The sequence below is a fragment of the Odocoileus virginianus genome, chromosome 11, assembly GCF_023699985.2.
Source record: "Odocoileus virginianus isolate 20LAN1187 ecotype Illinois chromosome 11, Ovbor_1.2, whole genome shotgun sequence".
NCBI classification, from domain to species: Eukaryota; Metazoa; Chordata; class Mammalia; order Artiodactyla; family Cervidae; genus Odocoileus; species Odocoileus virginianus.
In genome coordinates this window covers 32,153,826-32,176,307 of record NC_069684.1, presented here as the reverse complement: position 1 = coordinate 32,176,307, position 22,482 = coordinate 32,153,826, and the positions used below count along the sequence as shown (strand labels likewise).

General features: G+C 51.9%; 1 protein-coding gene across 5 annotated transcripts in view; it reads right to left on the bottom strand.

Annotated features, from left to right (window-relative positions):
* The window catches only part of KCNAB2 (potassium voltage-gated channel subfamily A regulatory beta subunit 2), a 96,765-nt gene that overhangs the window by 8,238 nt on the left and 66,045 nt on the right, over positions 1-22,482 (bottom strand). For all 5 annotated transcript variants that reach the window (XM_020904463.2, XM_020904465.2, XM_020904464.2 and 2 more), the window contains 8 exons: positions 21,924-21,967; positions 21,074-21,111; positions 10,338-10,417; positions 7,748-7,792; positions 6,090-6,134; positions 5,262-5,305; positions 4,230-4,316; positions 266-351 (listed from right to left, as the gene is read on the bottom strand). In XM_020904463.2, coding sequence (XP_020760122.1) covers positions 266-351; positions 4,230-4,316; positions 5,262-5,305; positions 6,090-6,134; positions 7,748-7,792; positions 10,338-10,417; positions 21,074-21,111; positions 21,924-21,967 — 469 coding nt within the window. The remainder of the gene's footprint in view (positions 1-265; positions 352-4,229; positions 4,317-5,261; positions 5,306-6,089; positions 6,135-7,747; positions 7,793-10,337; positions 10,418-21,073; positions 21,112-21,923; positions 21,968-22,482) is intronic.

Below are 22,482 nucleotides of genomic sequence, written 5' to 3'. Positions count from 1 at the left end.
TCTACAGGTGGGGAAACCGAGGCTCAGAGAGCTGAAGCCATCGGTCCGGGGCCACACAGTGCTGGGATTCAAGCCCAGAGCCCCGTCTGCAAAGTCTGCAGACATCAGTGCCACAAGTCACCATACTGACCCTCCTCTTGGTACCCAGTAGTTTCTGCGTTAGGGACCAACGGCACCAAACCTGCCAGAGCCCCAGGGTCGTCACCCACGGAGCGGGGCCGGGAGCCCAGCCCCTGGATGCACACACACTGAGAGGTCACATTACCATGATCTCCATGGAGCTCCAGCGCGATGTGCCCCAGTACATGGCCATCCCCTGGTTAATGACGTGAGTCATGGCGCGCACTGTCTCTGTCAGGAGAGAAGGGGAAACTGCAGGTTGGGGGGATGACTGAGGGCACAGGGCCCCACCTGGGGACATTCTGCAAAAAAAAAAAAAAAGGCCAGGAGCAGGGAGAGGATGCTGCCAGGACAGCTTGTAAGCAGTGTGCTTCCTGGCTCCAGAGGCGCGGGTGGCCGGGGTTTTCTGGGATGAGAGAAAAAAGTGAGCTGCTGTCCAAGAAGCTGATCTTGAAAACAGTGTCCCCAGATAGTTACAGGCCTTATGGAATGTGTGAAAATATGGGTTATGGATGGATTGAGATGTTTCTATGGCAGCTTAGAGGGATGAAGGAAAGGTGATGTCAAAGAATGTGACTCTGGACTCTAGAATGGGGGGCATTCTCTAGTTTGGGCAAGATTTGGGGACTCTTTTTGCTCAGGAAGAGCCAGATAAACAGATTAAGGTTATGATCAGATTGACAGGCGGCAACAGGAAATAAACTCAATTTTTGCCCTTCTCTAGTATTCTGAAAACGTTAGTCGCTCAGTCATGTCCAACTCTTTGCAACTCTATTCACTGTAGACTGCCAAGCTCCTCTGTCCACGGGATTCTCCAGGATACTGGAGTGTGTTGCCATTCCCTTCTCCAGGGGATCTTCCTGGCTCAGGGATCAAAGCTGGGTCTCCTGCATTGCAGGCAGATTCTTTACAGTCTGAGCCACCTACTGGGGCTACTCCAGACGGTCATTGGGATCTGGAGAACTGAATGTAGAGGTAATAACAGTGTCTGTCCCAACAAAGGGCAGAGTAGGGGCCCTGGCTGGTCCCAGAGGGTGGGGCGGTAGGGCGGAGTTCCCCTCTTGTTCAAGAGAGCCAGCAGGAAACATAGAAAGCCCCCTGTGGACTATGCCCCGGCTTCTCAAACCAGTCAGTATCCAGCAAGGGACCCTCTCCCTATCTCCACTGTGACAGATTTTTCTTCAGTTCAAAAGAAGTTTTTCTGAGAAATAAAAATCTGCCAGAGTCGCCCCTAGGCTGCTTCAGCCCCAGGAGGATACTATGGTCTTTACAACTGAACTTGGCCTCAAATTTTAAAATTTCAGATGTCTCTCAGCTTTGCTAAGGGTAGCAGGCTACCCCATCAGGCTTTTCTCAGGTCCCATACATAATGCTTGCACGTAAGACTGCCCAGGGCAGTCCCAGAATTTCAGCTGAAGAATGAGTGTTTCCCAAAATGGACACTGCTCCTTGAAAATCCACCTCTCCTGAAGTGGCCACAGATGTCGGGAAGTTGAAGTTCCCGAAGATGGCATGGGTGGAAGGAAAGAAGAAAGGAGGATGCAGGTCCTTTCTGAGGGCTCCACCTTGGAAGGCCCCAGGCCCATGGGGACAGTCTCTGGCAGAGTGGTACCTCTCTTTTGGGGTGTCTCTTCCACCCATTCTCGGTCCCTGAGTGCCCCTTTGCCAAGGTCCCCTTTTTCAGTAGAAAACTAATGTAGCTGGGACTTCTGGGGTGGTGGTCTCCGTGGCCTCGCCCAGGACCCCTGAAAAATTATACCTCAGCTTCCAGGTCTATATGCCAAGTCCTGCCCTCTCTTTCCTTCCAAGGTTGGGGCCTGGTTCCTCTCCACCCATCCCAGGGAGGGAGTCTGGCAGGGAAGCCCCCTACCCGTGGGCTATAAGCAGGCCACCACTTTAATGGCTAACACTATTTGACATGAAGAGCAGCACTTGGTTGCAAGGTTGAGGGTCCCAGGAAGGCACCTGCCCAATTCGAGCCCTGCGCCCAGGCTGCCAGCCCGGCCGTCCTCGTCGGGTTCTTTAGAAACAGCCTTGGGGGGACCTGTGACCATGCAGCGTGATCACCCGAGTCTTCAGCCAAGGCTCAGGCCCACATGCTGGAGTGGGGGAAGCAGACAACACCCCGTTCACCAGCCTGGCTTCCTCGAGCACAGCTTTCTCCCTTCCATGCAGAGAGGAGTGTTCAGCGGGAGACTGGGGGCCAGGGTGGTGTGCGAGCCTGCGGCTGGCCTGGGAGGGAAGGGGTCCTGGGCAAATGCTACTGGCTACCTTGAGGGTCCATGGCCTTGGCAGGCTGGGCATGGAGCCCGTGCACAGGAGCATGGCCCTTGTGCTTCTGCCTAAGCTGGGTGTCATGACACCAGAAACGGACAATTAGGGATGACTGTCTACCTCAATATTTAATGCTGTTGAATAGAAGCAGGAGGACCAAATCCTTCCAGCTGCTGCCAAAACCCAGGGCATCTCCTGCTGTGTCACAAATAATACATGGGAGGGGTTGGGTAGCAGTGCCAGCTGGCAGGCGGGAGCCCTTCCATTGTGGAATGCAGCCCAGCTTCCAGGGAGACCAAGGTCTGCCCTTGGTGTAGGGGCGCCCAGGGTCCTTTAGTTTAGGGCAGGGCAGAGACCACTGCCTGGCCAGAGGCTGCCCCGGGTCTCAGAGTTTCCCCAGCTCATGTAGGTATTCTTCAGGAGAAAAATGATCATATTTCAATGGCGAGCTCTGACCACATTGCATGGGGTGAGAGTAACAGGTGGCCCAGCCTGCCCAGGGTGGAGGTGGAGCAGCTGGTACCTGGTCCTTTTGTTTTTGATTGAGGTGGGGGCTTAGCAAATTGGACTATGGAGAAGATACAATCTGCCAGGGGCCAATGTTCTGGGGTCCCCAGTGTGTTCACTCCTGTGGAAACCTGGTCTCCCCAGCCCTCTCCCAGACCATCCGGGGTCAAGGTGTCAGGCACTGATCACAGCATCCCCAAATCAAGAGGAAGCCCCCTTGGATCATGGATCATGGTGATGCAAGGCGGGGCAAGGAAAGGGCGTGCATGCATGGGAGGGAGGACGGGAGGAAAGAGGTGACAGCATAGATGGGGATGGGAGAGGGGGTGGCGGGGGTCCGCTCTGCTTTGCTTTTCTTCACTTGCAAGATGTTCCCATAAGGCACTTATTTCTCCTTTGTGCATTTTATGGAGAAGTTTTGTCATGGGGGTGGGAAGAGAGTTGTGTAAATAAAAACACTGTCTCATAAAATGCAACTCGGACACAGAGGTCAGTGGTCGGGCTGAGGGTACTGTGTACCTTCTATGATGAAAGTCCTTGACTTGGAGGAACTAAATGGATCCCCTGGTGATAAAAGAAAGATCGAAAGAGACCAGAGTTCACAGCTGTGGGAATGCTGAGGGGTGCAGTCTGACAAAGGGCATGGGGGTGCAGGCTCAAATCACTTTTTGTAGACTACTGGTTTGGATAACAGACACATACACACACACACACACGCATACACACATATACACATGCATGGGTGCATGGTATATATACAAACAAATGAAGAAAAAGTAACTTGAATGTAACTGAATTTTCCAAGACCCTGAAGCAGCGAAGCACAAACGAGAAGATGCCCAAAGCAGAGAGTTGGAGGAGATAGGAGGGGCTGAGACTACAGGAGCCAAAGAATAAATAAGCGCCCAAGAAACCAAAACTGTTTTTCAAAGCACTGCACGTTTCTTTTCCTCCTCTAAGTAATAGTTTATTTCCCAGAGCAAAAGACCCCTAAAGCCTCCCAATAGAATGTGGATGGTGACTGAAAGAATTGAAAAGAATGCAGCAAGGAGTCATGGGATCATGACTTTAGCTAACACAGCATGCGTTTAAGCCCAGGATGGGGCGGGAACCTGGAGCAAGGATGGGACTCAGCCTGGAGGTGCCAGGGGCACCTGGGGGAATGATCAGAGGCTGAGTTCTCCACACTGGGTAGGCCCCACCTCCCACCCCCCCAGGCTTGGGTGCCCAGCGGGCCCTGGGATGGTGTCATCAGAGCCTCAGGTTCAGAACCTTCTGCCCTTTTTGGAACCATGATGTCTGGCCAGGTGCTTCCAAGGAGAACGTACCTTCCATGGGCGTGTTGGGGTCTGGGCGGTTGGCAAATACTACATCCACATATTCCAACTGCAGCCGCTCCAGGGAAGCTTTCAGACCTGGGTGGGGGAGGAGTCAGGGGTGGGAGGGGTTGCGTTACAATCTTCACAGACATTCCTGGGTCCTCACCCCGTGAGCAAGAGATGAAAGGGACAAGGCACCTGGCCCTGGGAGCTGTGGACGGTGGGGCGCATGTGTGGGCACAGGCCATTGAGATTGCAAACAGCCATGAGAGAAGAGGTGGTACACCCCAAAGTCCTGTGACCAAATGGAGGGGACCCCTCCTAGAGCGGCCTGGGAGGAAACTGGGAGGAGCTAGGCAGCCCGACAAGGAGTGGATCGTCCATGGCATGGAAGGCCAATGGGGCCCAGTGAGCAGTTGGCAGCAGCTCACAATGGAGCTGCAGGGCTGGGGGCCAGGGCAGGGCAGGGCAGGCAGCAAGGCCTCCTAATCATTTTCATTTTTAATGGAGCGACTGTATTACTTCGATAAAATGAACATGGGAAAAAAGGTACTGAGACAATAACAACTGGGATATGCAAGGCATTCCAGCCCACTCCCCACCCCCGTGTGGGACTCCCGTGTGCTGAGCCCCAGGCTGAGTCTGACACACAGGACCTTGCTGGGGTCCTTCCCGATTCCTGTGACCCCAGAGGTGGGCATTATTCTCCTGCGCTTTAACAGATGCTGCCACAGAGGCCTGGGGAAATGATGTCTCTTGCTCAAGGTCACCCAGTGGGCACAGGGCCCAGTCTGGGTTGAAACCCAGGCCTGTCTGTGTCTTCCCAGGGTCACGTGAGCCCCACCCACTCATACCCCTGCCCCTCTCTCGTGATGCAGAGGGACCACCCCCTGTGAGCCCAGGTGGACCAGGGTTTGGGCCGTCCCTAGAGCTCCAGGCCTGCAGCATGGATGGGGCCGGGGCACAGTGGTTTCTTTACTTTTGCATCCACAGAAGGATGCCGAGGGTTTAGGGGCACCCTAAGGTCCACCCCCTCCTCACCTTCTATTATGTGCTTCCTGGAAAGGCCTCTCTCCGTCTCAGCTCTGAAAAACAGGCGACAGTGTGTGCGACGTTTCAAGTGGTTTTCAGGGAAAATGTTTATGACGCAATGTTAGGTGAAAAAAGTAGGTCAGTGCGTGCCACTTGTAGTCTGATTCCACTTTGGGGATAAAACCACGAGGCTATGAGGATTTGCTCATGTGGAGAAGATGTGGCAGAGCCGAGCTGCCCTTGACCCTGGCCGCCCTGGGCGTGGTGGGGCTCAGTGCGGGGTGGGGGTGTCTGCTTTTCAATTTTCCCTCTCTCTGACTTGGATTTTTCAAAACTTAAAATGAATCATATTTCTAATTCCTATGAAGCCCATTTTGTCCGGCCCTGGATAAACTATGGGGCCAGATTCCCAGAAGATAGCAAGGGTGGTCTGTGGCCCAGGGTAAGTGGAGTGAACAGGACAGTTTAGGAATTTTCTGCTTTCTCCAGAAGTTTTTAGGATGTTACCTTTGTAATCAGAAACAAAACCACAAGAGTAAAAATAAAAGGGAAGCAAGGATTGAGCACAAGGCAACTTAGCCAAAGCTGCTTTTCTGTAACTCGGGGTCCCTCAACAGGGACGGCGCGAGTTAGGGAAGATGGCCACACACACAGCAGCCCGTCCCCTGCTTCCTGCCCCAGGAGATGGAAAAGCGTGCTGCCCAGGCGCTGAGGCTGGCGTGTCCAGGACAGACCCCGGGCAGCCTCCGTTCCTCCAGGATGACTGCCCGCTACCCACCCCCAGGGGTCTCCGCAGACCTGGCCCCTGGCCAGGGGGCCGCCTGTGGCTGCACCTACTTTCCTCCCCAGAAGATCTTGGTGGTGATGACGAGGCTGGATCGTCTGTGGAACAAGAGAAGGAGGGCTGTTACTGGGTGTGACCCCTTGGGGTCTTCCCTCCCCGACCCTCCCCACTGTCTTCAGCCCTTACCCAGGAGTCCTAAACCCTCTCACCCGGGAGCACAGGGTGTGAAACAGGGTGCTTTTCTATCACTCAACATTTGGGGTGTTCCCAGCCCAGGGGCCTGGATCGAGCCAGGAGAAAACCTACAGACGTAATTAACTATATGGATGCAACTAACTAACTGTGGAACTAGGGTTGGACAGTGAGGGGCTGGATGGAGATGGAGTCTAGAGTGACTGGAGCCTGGAGCCTAGAGGAGGGGGCACATTTAGGAGGGGGGATGTGGTCCAGGGAACAGAAGGCTGCTCCTCTGTGGGGACTTGGAGGAGGTCAAGGGTCAGGACTGGTCGGAGGTTGGAGCGCTGCAAATTTCTACTGGCTGAGGCAGCATTTCAGAAAAGCTGTATGGGACAGCCTTGGGGAGCATCCTGGGTGCCACAGGTTGGGGGAGAGGTTGGGGTGGGGCTGACCCGAGAGATAGGCAGGTGACGCTCCTGGAAGCTCAGACTTGGGTGGCTGAAAGCCTGGGGGAAAGGAATGGATTCAGGTCTCCCGCCGCAAATTCACAAGAGGCAATGCTGACATCTGTGACTTTGTCTTGGAGGGACAGGTGGGTGGGGTGATGATGGCTCCTCCTGTCCACATTTGATCTTGATCATTCCCAAGGGATTGGGGGCAGGCAATACCCCTGTGGTTGTGCTTTCTTCCCATGAGGGTGGGGGGGGGGTCAGTTTACTGCTCAGGAAACAGCTCCTCAAAGCCAGGGGCTCTGATCCTGGCAGCAGCCAGGATCACCTTCGGGCAGGTGGGATGACCTGGTAGGCATCTCCTCGTGTGTTCACCTAAGACACAATCGGGACTCACTCATACCTGCAGTTTCTTTTACTTACAGAGTGAGCAGGGAGTTATCTGGGGATCAGTTAGAGCCATGAAGAAACAACTTGGGTTGGGTCAAGAAGAGAGTGTCAGTCATCCAGGCCCCAGGGGCTGGTGGAGACTCTGAGTGTGTGCACCGGGGGAGGGGGTGGGGGGTTTGGTGGAGGTGGGGGAGGCCCAGCCTTCTAATTGCTTCTGACTTTGCTGAAAATGAAGACACACAGGCCACAAGTGGCCCCAAAGTGCAGTCAAGTGCTCAGCCTGGCCTGACCCCAGGAGGGTGGGAAACTCTGTGTCAAGCCAGATGGAGGTTCCTGACCCTCGGGCGCATGCCCTGGCTCCCTGGTGGTGGCCACCCATACTGTGAACACTGGCCCCCCTTGCAGGAAGCACAGGGACTGCCTCTATTCTGGGACATTCTCTCCTTCCCAGCAAGAACAATTCTGGGACCACCAGGTCTTAGTAAGCCAGGCTGGCTGCACAGGGCCGTGAGGCCAACAGTGGGCACTCTGCCGGCAAACAGGAAGGAACAGCCACAGGATCCAAGCCTGCCCACCCCTCCCGGGGCCCCAGAGCAGGCCTCTTCCTTCCCAGCAGCCTTCTCCAACTTTCTCCCTGTGCATGTGTGCATGCATGTGCCCTGGAGCTGGAGCACGTGAGCAGAGGAACTAATTACCTCCATCCCTTCTTCTTGATGATGTTTCCCAACACCACTTCAGCTCTGCAGAGAAGACCGAGACGTGGGGAATTCATTACTGGGTAACAGAAACCCCAAGCTGCACCCCACCTTGCTCATCAGCCACAGGGGCCCCTGGTGAAAACACCACCCGGCCCAGGGCTGCTAATGTCTGCCTTGGCTCGGGCCGCTCAGTCCAGAGCGAGGAGAGCACTTGGGAGCAGCGGGGGTTGCTCCCCATGGAGGTGGCCACGGCCATGTGCCACTGTCCCAGCACAGTGGCTCCAGCTCCCACAGAGAAGGGGGGAGCTGCTTGGAAAGACCAGCAGCAGCCGCTTCCCTGGCCCCTTGGAAATTCACTAGGGAAAATGATTGGCAACGTTACATGGGCGAAGTTTCCAGACAAGTGTGTTTTTTTTTTTTTTAAAAAAAAAACATAGATTATTCACCAAGCACATTCTCTGTTTGCAGAGACAATCAACCAGAACTCAGGGCTGAATTTCCAGCAGAGTGTGTTCATGTTTATGTGTGTGTCCATGAGTGTGTGTGCGTGTCCACGACTATGAGAGTGTGCATCCACAAGTGTGGGTGTGTGTGTCCATGAGTGTGGGTGTGTGCGTCCATGAGTGTGGGGGTGTGCACCCATAAGTGTGTGCACTGAGTGTGGGTGTGTGTGTCCCTCTTGTTTCTTGCTTTTTTAAGAATAGAGACAAGGATGCCATGCTGACTGCTGTCTATTCTGCTTGGTGTCACTCTGGGCTCTGCACCAAACTCGTGTCAGCCAGGGTCATGCGCTGACCGTTCCAACCGTGTTTGGCACTGCAGCACTGGATTAACTTTGAAGAACTTTCTGCTCGTGGCAAAATGTTTCTGAGCAAAAAACAACAGACGGAGAATGAACCATACCCAGTGCTCCATTCCAATTATAACAGCGCCTGAGTCATCCACTCAGAAATCATGGGCTCTAATTTGCAAGCTGTTTAGCATCCATTCTGAAGGCTCTTCATTTGTGGTCAAGATGCACAGAAAGTCACTCAGCCCCGAGCCTCTTTCCTTTCATTCCTGGGTCTCTCCTTGGTGGGACAAAAGATTAGGAAAGAAGGAAGGAGATGGGGAGCAGGCAGCAGTCCTGGGGCTATAGGAGCGGTAGGCAGTGACAAGTGAAGCCTGTTGCTTTCAGCTTTGAATTCTGCTGGCTGTGAATTTGGTAAGGCTGGCCTCTGTCCAGCGGGGGTGCAGAAATCCTGCAGCTCTCTGGGAAGTGCCCAGAGCATGAGAAGCAGGGGGACTCAGTAAGATGGGTGCTTGGCATTCTGGTTAGAAGAGGGACTCGGTGTGCTGGTCTGCGCTGCCACCCTGGATGTCCAGCTAGGCTGAGGGGAGCGAAAGCAATGCCTCGAGGAGTGTGGCTGCCATGAAAGGGGGTGTGTGGGACTTGGACACAGTGCCATCTGGAGCTGGGGGAGACTGTGGGGAGCTGTCACTCACACGCTCTCGTGGGCAGCAAAGCCAAGGCAGGCACAGGGCCAGGGAACAGGCTGGGGTGCTTGGGACAGGGACGCCTCTGGGCTTGGCATCTGCATCTGGCTTTTCCAACTCTGACCCTTTGGCTTAGCTCATCTGTCTGGAAAGCATTTCACTCTGACTGAAAGTGGTTGCCAGTGCAGAGGGGTTGGGGGCTGGTGGCAACAGGGGACAGAGGCCACTGATGGGGACCGGAGGAGACTCAGGAAGGGGGTCCCAGCAGAGGCCCTTGGGGATGTGAGACCCTCGGCCCCTGGGCCAGGACTTGACCAAAGGCGGAGCTGGGGTCCTGATTCTTGGTCCTCTGGACTCTATCCTGGGCTGCATGTAATAACCCGGAGCCCGAGAGGCAGGTGCTGGCCCCGAGGCCATGGCACACGGCGGGCCAGGCTGAGTGGCTCAGCTGATGGGAACTTGGCTCACCCTAGGCAGCAGGGGGCCAGAGGGAGGACGGAGAGTGAGCCAACAAATGATTTCACAAACAAAAGCTGACTTTTGGAAACCCAATGCAGGAGAGTGGATGATTTGATTACAGTCAGTCTTTAAAACTGAAGCCAGCGGCCTTGGCTGAAGAGCGCTTTTACATAATTGAGTAGGAAAGTTCATTGCCAAGATGGGAAGTGCTTCCTACAGCGCTGGGCTCGGCTCAGCAGACCCTGCTCTCCCTGGCTCCTGAGGGGCCCGCGTTCCCTGCAGCCCTAATTGCACCATTAAGATGTGAGAGTGCCAGGCATGAGGGGCTGGCTGCAGGTCACGGGCGCGGCAGGAGAGCTGGGACTACAGCTTAATCATGCTCTCGCCCAGCGTGGCATCTTGGGCACCAGAGGGGCTGTGGTCAGTGGCTTGAACACACGTGAGTTTGGCAAGTCACCGAGTGCTCTGTGATTCTGACCCCATGAAAACAACACCTCCTCCAGCCATTTAGAGGTGGAAGAGCACGTGGGGTGTGGGAGGTGCAAACTGTCTTGGGAATGAACGAGAGCCCGGCAGCAACAGAAGCTCCGGTTTTCCCCCAGGAAGCCATGGTTGGCCTGCACTGCTTTTTCCCGTGAGAAAAGGAACATACTTGCCCGCTGCATAGACTTCTGCGGTATCAAAGAGGTTGATGCCATTGTCATAGGCCAAGGTCATTAGCTGCTCTGCCATCTGAAATAAGAAAATCCGGGTTACTCACAGGCAGCACTGTCTTGCCAACCCAGGCGGAGTGGGGCCAAGAGGCTCAGAGCTCAACCTCGAGGTCTGGGGAGGTCCTCTGAATGCCCAGGCCCTGTCCCTGTGTCCCCACGTCCTCTCCTGCAGCAGCGTTAATGTGGAAGCAGCTAAACCACAGACCCATAGAGAAGAAAGAAGCCAGGAAGAATGAAGCAACAGCCTTTGGACTGTGAATTTAGTTTTCTTTCTTTCGGCTGCACTAGTGGGCTTCCCAGGCGGCACTAGTGGTAAAGAAACCACCTGCTAATGCAGGAGACATAAGAGGTGCAGGTTCGGTTCCTGGGTAGGGAAGGTCCCTTGGAGGAGGGCATGCCAACCTACTCCAGTATTCTTGCTTGGAGAATCCCACGGACAGAGGAGCCTGGCGGGCTACAGTCCATAGGGTTGCAAAGAGTTGGACACGACCGAAGCGACTTGGCAAGCACAAGGCAAGTGAGATCTCAGTTCCCTGACCAGGAATTGAACCCGTGCTCCCTGCAGTGGAAGTGTGGAGTCTTAACTACTGGACCACCAGGGAAGTTCCATGGATTGTGAGTTTCTTGCGAGCAGGGACCCTGCCTATTGGGTCATCACAGGGCTTAGCACCTGTACTAAATTGAATCCTGTCCCCCAAATTCACATCCACGCAGACTCTCAGAAAGTGACCTTGTTTGCCAGTGGGGTTTTTGCACATGTGGTCAGTTCAGATGAGGTCACACTGCATTGGGGTGAGTCCTACATCCAATATGAGTGGTGTTTTTATATGAATAGACGCAGACACACAGGGAAGAGCCCATGTGAAGATGGAGGCAGAGGTTAGGGTAAAGGGTCTACAGCCCAAGGAATGCCAAGAATGGCCAACCTCCAGCAGATCTGGAGGACAGGAATGGAATTCCTTCAGAGCCTTGGAGGCAGTGCGGCCCTGTGGACACCTTGACTTTGGACTTCTGGCCTCCAGAACTGTGAAGAAGAAATTTCTGTTATTTTACACCACCCAGTTTGTAGGACTTTGTTCTGACTGTTCTGGGAAACAAACAGGCCACAACAGGGGCATGATAAAACCTGGCAGGATCAGTTCAGTTCAGTTGCTCAGTTGTGTCTAATTCTTTGTGACCCCATGGACTACAGCATGCCAGGCTTACCTGTTCATCACCAACTCCCGGAGCTTGCTCAGACTCATGTCCATTGAGTCGGTGATGCCATCCAACCATCTCATCCTCTGTTGTCCCCTTCTCCTCCCGCCTTCAATCTTTCCCAGCATCAGAGTCTTTCCCAATGAGTCAGTTCTTCACATCAGGTGGCCAAAGTATTGGAGCTTCAGCTTCAGCATCAGTCCTTCCAATGAATATTCAGGGTTGATTTCCTTTAGGACTGACTGGTCGGATCTTCTTGCAGTCCAAGGGACTCTCAAGAGCCTTCTCCAACATCACAGTTCAAAAGCATCAATTCTTCAGCACTCAGCTTTCTTTTTGTTCCAACTCTCACATCCATACATGACCATGACTACTGGAAAAACCACTGCCCTGGTAGCTCAGCTGTTAAAGAATCCTCCTGCAATGCAGGAGACCCTGATTTGATTCCTGGGTCAGGAAGATCCACTGGAGAAGGCGTAGGCTACCCACTCCAGTATTCTTGGATTTCCCTGGTGGCTCAGCTAGTAAAGAATCTGCCTGCAATGCAGGAGACCTGGGTTCGATCCCTGGGTTGGGAAGATCCCCTGGAGAAGGGAACAGCTATCCACTCCAGTATTCTGGCATGGAGAATTCCATGGACTGTATAAAACATGGGGTCGCAAAGAGTTGGACATGACTGAGCGACTTTTATTTGATGAGACCGACCTTTGTCAGCAAAGTAATATCTGTGCTTTTTAATATGCTGTCTAGGCTGGTCATAGCTTTTCCTCCAAGGAGCAAGCGTCTTTTAATTTCATGGCTGCAGTCATCATCTGCAGTGATTTTGGAGTCCAAGAAAATAAAGTCTGTAACTGTTTCCATTGTTTCCCCATCTATTTGCCATGAAGTGATGGGACCGGATGCAAACTACAGCTAGAATGTGCCTGTGAGGGCAAATCCCTCGAATTCTTCCCAGCAACTGCAGGGGGTGAAGTGATTGTTTGCAGATGGAGAAACTGTCGTCTTCAGATAACTCTCTGGCCTTGGCCTGTGCTTCTCCAGGTGAGGAGCTGAGGAAATCTGCCTGCAATTGACAGCTCCCTCCAAGACGCAGTGGAGAACTCACTCTCTGCATCTCTGGACAGAGCAGGCATCCTTCTGAGCAGGATCATGGATCCAAACTCCTCCACTAGCCATTTCTTGAAGCTCAGCTCAGAGCATTGAGCTTCTCTCTCAGGCCAGCCCAGGGTTCGGTGGATAATACTGGGTGGGCCAAAAAGTTCATTCGAGTTTTTCCATAAGATTTTTTTTTTGTTTTAATTTTGTTCTTGGCCGTGCTGCACAGCATATGGGATCTTAGTTCCCCGACCAGGGATCAAACCCATGCGCCTTGCATTGGAAGCATGGAGTCTTAACCACTGGACCACCGAGAAAGTCCCTAGATCCTATGGAAAAATCTGAATGAACTTTCTCGGCCAATTCATATTTAACCCTCAAAAACTGTAGGACAGAAAACTAGCCATTTGTGGCTTCTAAGAGCTTCTCATAACACCAAACGCAGAAGTCCCACTGGCCAGGAAGGTATGGAGGGGGAGGGCGCTGCCCGGTTGGTGTCAGTGGGGTGAAGGGGGCGTTCAACCGCTGCCTATGGGAAGGTGGCTGGTGCAACCAAATCCCTTTATTTTTCAAGAGAAGCCAGAAATCCAGGATACTGGGGTTGTGTTCAGTCGCTAAGTCGTGTTGGACTCTTTGGCTTCCCAATCTTTCACTATCTCCTGGAGTTTGCTCAAACTCATGTGCATTGAGTTAGTGATGCCATCCAACCATCTCATCCTCTGTCGCCCCTTCTCCTCTTTCCCTCAATCTTTCCAAACATCAGGGTCTTTTCCAGTGAGTCAGTTCTTCACATTAGGTGGTCAAAGTATTGGGCCTTCAGCTTCAGTCCTTCCAATGAAAGTTCAGGGTTGATTTCCTTTCAGATTGATTGGTTTGAACTCTTTTCTGTCCAAGGGACTCTCAAGAGTCTTCTCTAGTACCACCATTTGAAAGCATCAATTCTTTGGCACTCAGCCTTCTTTATGGTCCAGTTTCCACATCTGTACATGACTACTGGAAAAACCATAGCTATGACAATACAGACCTTTGTCGGCAAAGTGATGTCTCTGCCTTTTAAAACTGTCTAGGTTTGTCATAGCTTTTCTTCCAAGGAGCAAGTGTCTTTGAATTTCATGTCTGCAGTCACCATCCACAGTGATTTTGGAGCTCGAGAAAAGAAAATCTGCCACTGTTTCCATTGTTTCCCCATCTATTTGCCATGAAGTGATGGAACCGGATGCAAACTACAGCTAGAATGTGCCTGTGAGGGCAAATCCCTCGAATTCTTCCCAGCAACTGCAGGGGGTGAAGTGATTGTTTGCAGATGGAGAAACTGTCGTCTTCAGATAACTCTCTGGCCTTGGCCTGTGCTTCTCCAGGTGAGGAGCTGAGGAAATCTGCCTGCAATTGACAGCTCCCTCCAAGACGCAGTGGAGAACTCACTCTCTGCATCTCTGGACAGAGCAGGCATCCTTCTGAGCAGGATCATGGATCCAAACTCCTCCACTAGCCATTTCTCGAAGCTCAGCTCAGAGCATTGAGCTTCTCTCTCAGGCCAGCCCAGGGTTCGGTGGATAATACTGGGTGGGCCAAAAAGTTCATTCGAGTTTTTCCATAAGATTTTTTTTTTTTTTAAATTTTGTTCTTGGCCGTGCTGCACAGCATATGGGATCTTAGTTCCCCGACCAGGGATCAAACCCATGCGCCTTGCATTGGAAGCATGGAGTCTTAACCACTAGACCACCAAGAAAGTCCCTAGATCCTATGGAAAAATCTGAATGAACTTTCTCGGCCAATTTATATTTAACCCTCAAAAACTGTAGGACAGAAAACCAGCCATTTGTGGCTTCTAAGAGCTTCTCATAACACCAAACGCAGAAGTCCCACTGGCCAGGAAGGTATGGATGGGGAGGGCGCTGCCCGGTTGGTGTCAGTGGGGTGAAGGGGGCGTTCAACCGCTGCCTATGGGAAGGTGGCTGGTGCAACCAAATCCCTTTATTTTTCAAGAGAAGCCAGAAATCCAGGATACTGGGGTTGTGTTCAGTCGCTAAGTCGTGTTGGACTCTTTGGCTTCCCAATCTTTCACTATCTCCTGGAGTTTGCTCAAACTCATGTGCATTGAGTTGGTGATGCCATCCAACCATCTCATCCTCTGTCGCCCCTTCTCCTCTTTCCCTCAATCTTTCCAAACATCAGGGTCTTTTCCAGTGAGTCAGTTCTTCACATCAGGTGGCCAAAGTATTGGGCCTTCAGCTTCAGTCCTTCCAATGAAAGTTCAGGGTTGATTTCCTTTCAGATTGATTGGTTTGAACTCTTTTCTGTCCAAGGGACTCTCAAGAGTCTTCTCTGGTACCACCATTTGAAAGCATCAATTCTTTGGCACTCAGCCTTCTTTATGGTCCAGTTTTCACATTTGTACATGACTACTGGAAAAACCATAGCTATGACAATACAGACCTTTGTCGGCAAAGTGATGTCTCTGCCTTTTAAAACTGTCTAGGTTTGTCACAGCTTTTCTTCCAAGGAGCAAGTGTCTTTGAATTTCATGTCTGCAGTCACCATCCACAGTGATTTTGGAGCTCGAGAAAAGAAAATCTGCCACTGTTTCCATTGTTTCTCCATCTATTTGCCATGAAGGGATGAAATCGGATGCCATGATCTTAGTTTTCTGAATGTTGAGTTTTAGGCCAGCTTTTTAACTTTCCTCTTTCACCTTCGTCTGGCAGCTCTTTGGTTCCTCTTCGCTTTCTGCCAGGAAGGTGGTGTCATCTGCCTATCTGAGGGTGTCGGTATTGGGGAGTGGGTGTAAAATCTGATTTTCAAATATTGGCAGTGAATCCCAAAGGTTTCAGAGGCTGAGAAGGTCAAAGCTGCTCCCATTAGTCAGCTGTTGTCATCAGAGTAGGAAGGCTCCTTGGTGGGGGAGTTTTCTGGATCCCTCCATGGCAGAGTGGACTGGCTACTCTCCTCCCTCCTGGGGCTCAAGTGTAACAGTGTCTCCAAAATAACTGCCTCCCCTCTGTGAGCCCTCCCTCCCTCCTCCTCGCCTGTTTCTCCTCCTTTCTTCCTCTCTGTCCCCTGGGCTGGGATGCTCTTGGTCATCAAGTGGTTTACTCTCTCACGTCTGCCTCCCAGTCCTCCTTTCTCTGTTTTCCTGTTCTCTGTAGTCAGCTAAATAATGGCTTCCCAAAGATATCAGATCCCAGAATCTGTGAATGTCACCTTAGGTAACATTCGTGTCACATTTACAGATGTGATTAAATTAAGGGAGATTCTCCTGAATGAGCTATGCATGCTTAGTGGCTCAGCTGTGTCTGTCGTTCGTCGTGTCCAGCTCTTTGCCACCCCATGGACTGTAGACCACCAGGCTCCTCTGTCCATGGGATTCTCCAGGCAAGAATACTGGAGTGGGTTGCCATTTCCTTCCTTCTCCAGGGGATCTTCCCGACCCAGGGATTGAACTCGAGTCTCTTGCATCTCCTGCATTGGCAGGTGGATTCTTTACCACTGCGCTACCTGGGAAGCGCCTGAATGAGCTACATGGGTCCTAAATGCCACCACAGGTGACCTTATAAGAGGGAGGTTGCAGGAGATTTGACACAGACAGAAGAGAATGTGACCACAGAGGCAGAGGCTGGGGTGGTGTGGCCACAAGCCGAGGACTGCAGGCAGTCCCTGGACACTGCAAGAGTCAGGAAGGATTCTCCCCTGAAGCCTCCAGTGGGAGCGTGGCCCTGCTGACCTTAATTTCAGCCTAGTGATACCAATTTTGGATTTTGGCCTCCGAAACCATGAGAGAATAAATGTCTATTGTTCTAAACCATGCAGTTAGTGGTTAATGTCTTACAGCAGCCACAGGAAAAGAATGCATTCTTCATCTTTCATTTAACGTATTCTTATCAGGACTAAGATGTGCTTACGAGGTTTCCCTGGGGGCTCAGTGGTAAGGAATCCAACTGCCAGCGCAGGAAACATGGCTTTGATCCCTGACAAGGGTTCGATTCCTGATCCGGGAAGACACTGCGGAGCACCTAAGCCTGTGCTATACAGCCTGGCAGCTGCAACTACTGAGACCACAGGCTGCAACTACTGAAGTCTGCACACGCTAGAGCCCATGCTCCACAACAAGAAGAACCACTGCAATGAGAAGCCTGCGTGCACAGCAACAAAGAGTCAGCACAGCCAAAACCAAATATATAAATAAATAAAATGAAAAACCAGATTACTCTGATTATTCAGTTTTTCTTTTTTTAAAGGATATGCTTAGGATCTGTGATCTGTCCCACTCTCCAGACAGAGAGCAGCCCGAAGGCAGGGACCTGGCCCTCAGCAGGTGCTCAGACAGCATGAGCTGACAGAGGAAGGAAGAAAAATCTGAACACAATCCTAAGTACACCCAGGACAGTGCCTGAGTGACTGTGAACAGAAAGAGAATGGGGGAATCTGGGAATTTTCAGGGCTGATTTTTGCTCTGCTATGATTTTGGTGTAATTTCTGTTCCAGGTTTTTCTAAGTAAATGCTTTCCACTGGTATTGGAGAAGACTCTTCAGAGTCCCTTGGACTGAAAGGAGATTAAACCAGTCAATCTTAAAGGAAATCAACCCTGAATATTTATTGGAAGAACTGATGCTGAAGCTGAAGCTCCAATACTTTAGCCACCTGATGCGAAGAGCTAACTCTTGAAAAAGACCGTGATGCTGGGAAAGACTGAGGGCAGGAGGAGAAGGAGGCAACAGAGGAGGAGGTGATTGGATGGCATCACTGACTCAATGGACATGAGCTTGCGCAAACTCTAGGAGATAGTGAAGGACAGGGAAGCCTGCTGTGCGCAGTCCATGGGATTGTAAAGAGTCAGACATGACTTAGCGACTGAACAACAATCATGTGGGTTTTCCCTGAAACACTGCAATTGTGACATACAGATGGCTGTCTCTGTTGTCTTCTGTGCTGTTTCATCACGGTCCTGTCTCCGTGTCAGTCATCAAAACACGGCTTCTAAAGACTTCCTCTCTGTGGGTGCATCCGGTTTTGTGTAATGGAGCTTCTGTTTTGTGACTTTTCAGTTATTTCCAATGTCACAGTCTCAGAGGCTGGAGGCAGAAGGAACTTTGGAAGACACGTGGGCCACCTCCCTGTCACCCCCACCAGGGGACAGCATCCTGCCCCAGATCTGGGAGGGGCTGCCGGCTCTGAGGCCAGGAGCCCAGGTGGCGTCCCCTTGAGTCGCTCTCCAGGTGTGACCTCGGGTACCTGCTCAGTCTGGAGGTTCTGCTTCTTTGGAATGGGATAACAGCACCCACCTCTCTGAGTTGATAGAGGATTGAGAACCATAATAAATGTAAAGTTCTCAGCCACTATTTTTATTAAGTTTTTATTGCCCAGGCTGCTTGGAACACAGGCCCGAGGGGGCATTTTCTGCCTGAGCAGCTGTGTGAGATCACAGAAAGGACACTGAACTATAATTTGGAAACCTGACTCTGTCCAGGGCAGCTCTGGCACTTTGCCATGAGATGTGAGGTCTACTAACACCGAGTGCTTCCTGCATCCCTGCCTGACCCATGGAAGTCTCCTTCCCTGGGACAACAACCCACAGATATTTGCAGATGCTGCTGTGACCCCAAAGGATGGCTGACAGCAATCCTTTTCTGTAAAGAGGCTGAGGGTAAATATTTCAGGCTTTTCAGACCAGATGGTCTCTGTGGCAACTATTCCACTCTGCCCTCATAGTCTGAAAGCAGCCACAGACAATTTGAACTGATGTGGCTGCCTGCTGAAAAAACTTTGTTTACAAAAATGGCTGTGGAATCCATAGAGGCAGAGAGTGGATGAGAGGTGACCAGGGACTGGGGGTTCTGGCTTACTGGGTACCGAGTTTCTGTCTGGGGTGATGAAAAATGCTGGAAATAGAACGTGGTGATGGTTGCACGGCAAAGTTACTGTACTTAATACCTGTTTACTTCAAGATAACTGTATACTTCAAAAATGGTTAACATGGTATATTTTACGTTATGCTTATTTTAACCACAAGAAAAGTGATTAAAATGGCAAATTTTACGTTTCATATATTTAAGAAGAAAGGAAAAACAAAAAATAAAAAGAATACAGGCTGGGGACCAGCTTTGGCCCTGGGGCCATCACTTACTGATGTTTTCCAAGTCCAGCCAGGGAACACCCCTTTGCCACAGTAAATCCATTGGTTCCTCATTTCTGGGTCTCCCTGGCATCTGGCACAGTGTCTTGTACACAGGAAGCAACTCTAAAAACAGAACTCTGTTTCTGAATTCCACAGCATGCTGAATGCCTTCCTTTGGACATGAACTTAGTAAGGGACACAGTGTTCCAGGTGGGGTCACCCAGCTGGAGTGCCCAGTGGGCCTGGGGCTGCACATGTGTTTCTCTGCAGCCCAGATGGTCTTTGCTCTGCCTCCTTGCGGCACTAATCCCGCTGGCTCAGACCAGGCAGTCAGCTAAAGAATAAAATCCAGGCATTCTTCATCTGAACCATGGCAAGGTGGGCCCCTTAGTCTTGATGTATTGATTTTTTGGGACACTAACTGTAGGATTTAATACAAAAATTCTGCTTGCTCTTTTGTTCAATCATTTTCACCTGCCAGGGCCTTTTAGAACCCTGAATCTGTCATCTGTTGTATCCACCGTCCTTCCAGCTTTGTGTCATTTGCAAACGACTTCCAATGTCTTCATACGTGTCACTATGTCCCTGATGGGGACATGGGGGAGGCAGGAGCCAGCTGTGGCTGTCATCAGATCATTAATCAATACTCTTTGGCTGCGATGGATCTGTTGCTGAAAAAGTCACCTAATTGGATAGTTACCATCCGACCACTTCTCTGTATCTTTCCCACAAGGACATCACACACAGTGTAGCTAATAATGCCATTCGGAAATGAAGCCATATCCTTGACAGAATTCTTCCACATCGAAAGGGAAGCAGGGGAATCAGACTCAATTTATTTGGGGTAAAGCACGTGGACTCCAGGGCTCCGACCTTCTAAGTGCTCAGAAACAATCTGGTGGCTGAAGTGAAACAATTGCCTGCACCTTAAAAACTGCCAACTTTAGTCTGAGATAGCTCAGACCTGGGACCTCAGAGCAGGGGCAAATATCAACAGCTCTGTAACAGCTACAGTCACAGAAGGAACCAGAATGCAAATGAAATGCATCTAGATGGTGACAGAAGCCAAGCTTTTCCTTCGAAAAGTAACTGAGCAACCATAGATAAAGGTCTCAAATGAACTAATTTATATTTTTAAGGGCTTCCCAGGTGGCACAGTGGTAAAAAACCCACCTGCCAATGCGGGAGACTCAAGAGACATGGGTTCGATCCCTGGGTTGGGAAGATACCCTGGAGGAGGACATGGCAACCCACTCCAATATTCCTGCCTGGAGAATCCCATGGACAGAGAAGACTGGTGGGCTACAGTCCATGGGGTCTTAGAGAGTCGGACATGACTGAGTGCCCATTCATTTTTTAAATGTAACCTTCCCAACAGTAATCAGGGTGGATGCAAAGGCAGACAGCATCTCGTGCAGAGGTTCTGAGCTCTCTGAGCAAATACCACAGTTCTCACTTCCAAGATACTCACTTGCTGCCCAGAAGTGCATACCAGCCTGGGAATCATCATTCTCTTCAAGACAGACACTGGCCATGCTGCATCTCAGGATGGGGAGAGCAGCCCCAGCAGGTCCATCCCATGGCAGTGTATCCCACAAACGCTGGCTCTGGGGCATGTGCAGTTAGCAGCTCAGTCAAATGTTCATCTGCTTGGTCTTCAGTTTGCAGCAAATCTGCAAATCTACATTCTAATTTTTTAAAATTTGGCTGTGTTGGGTCTTAGTTACAGCATGCAGGACCTTTGATCTTCATGGCAGCACGCAAGATCTTTAGTTATGGCATGTGGGGTCTAGTTTCCTGACCAGGGATTGAACCCAGGCCCTCTGCATTGGGAGCGGGGAGTCTTAGCCACTGGACCACCAGGGAAGTCCCACAATCTGCATGCTCTTGACAGACATTTACTGAAGTTTCAAAGCCACGTGGGCATCTGTAGCAGCAGCATAGATCGCATAGGGCTTGATGATTTGGAAAGTGAGCTCTCTTGGAATTCCCCTAACTGTGAGGCGGGGGTCACACAGATGAGAAACCTGAGTTTCTGGGACTTTAAAGGATCTGCTGAAGCCTCAAGTCACCCAGCTGCTAGGTGTTGGCAGCACTGCCTGGCTCACCCTTTCTGCTGTCCCCCAGGGCACCCTGGAGAAACAGAAGGAGGGAGCCATGGAGGCCGCCCTGAGCGAAGACCACCTGGTACATTTGAAAGACTTTACCACGTGCCCAGGGCACTGGTGGCCCTCCCCGTGGCCTGGGGGAACGAGGGAGCCTCATCTCACCTCGTCGGTGATCTGGCCTCCGAAGGTCACCCATGTTCCTGGAAGGAGAGACACAGGCTGAAGTCAGAGAATGCCCCCAGGGATGCTAGTTCTCCCCAGGGTGCTTAGACGTCAGGTAGCAGGACATGGTGGTGGGGGGAGAAGGCAGCCATGGGCCACCTTGCTGCTCTGCGTGAGCATGTGCTGGGCACATGTGGACTCCGGGCCTTTGGGGCAAGTCTCTGTCTCTTGGGGCCAAGGAACGAAGGGGACAGTAAGCGCCCAGAGCAGGTAGCTGGCTGGCGGGCTGTGACGGGTTTGTTGGGGCTCTTGCCACTGCAACTCCTATTCTGGGGACACCCTGTGGGCAGCGGGGCCACGGCTGTCTCTTTGAAGATGCGCTGGTCTGACAGCTGTGTCCTCACACTTGCTGGGTGGTGTGTGTGTGTGTGTGTGTGTGTGTATGTGTGCACTGTGAGGTGGAGAGACTGCATGTTCTCGGAACAGAGATCATATCTGGCAAAAGGAAAAAAAGGGCAAAATCTGACTGCTCTTTATGAGGGACCCTATTATGTAAGGAAAGAAAGTTCCGGCTTTGGGGGCAGGAGGCTTCCTTGGTTCTCTGCTGCTGGGCAGGGGGCTGTGTGTGCAGAGCACCCTGGTGTTCACTAAGGCTGCATCTCTGTCCCCCTCCCTGTCCTAGGCCCCTCCCCCATGGCCTCCTGGTTGCCATGGCAACCAAGCCTCTCCTCCCCCCCAACCCTGGTTCCGGGTGAAACTCCCTCCCCTCACCCCCAGAGGTGACCCTTTCAGCCTTCCCACCGTCCCCGCCTCCGTGGGCACCACGGCACCGAGAGGCCCCCACACTCACCGAGCCCCAGGCAGGAGACCCGCAGGCCCGACTTGCCCAGGTTCCTAGAAGACAAACATGGTGTGAGTTCTTGGAAGCTAAGGGCAGGACCCATTGTTTCCACTGCCCAGTCTCCCGAACCCCCCATGCATGTCGTTTAAGGCTCTGAAGGCCAGGGATACTTTGGAGAGAAGCCTGCTGCTCACCCACCCTGGGGTAAAGGGCCATCTGTCCCCCACCCCACACACCAGGGCACGGCCATGTTGCTGGGACAGGCCATGCTGTGACCGCCGCAGGGCCCTGGAAGCCACCGTTGGGGGAGAACATGGAATGGGCCCCGTGTTGTTTCATGGGCTGAAATAAGACTGAGTCAGGCCTTGCGGACCCTCTCTCGTGAGAAGCTTCTCTTTGCATTTCTTTAGTGTCACATCTGCGTTTTGTGTATCTTCACTTCCCCTCTTCGTGGAGTACAGGACAAGTTAGTCCCACATCCCCTGGGCCATGTGGCCCCTGGACCTGTCTCTCTGCAGGAGGAATCAGGGGAGATGAGAGCTCCACGGAGGGGCGCCCGTGCCCGCAT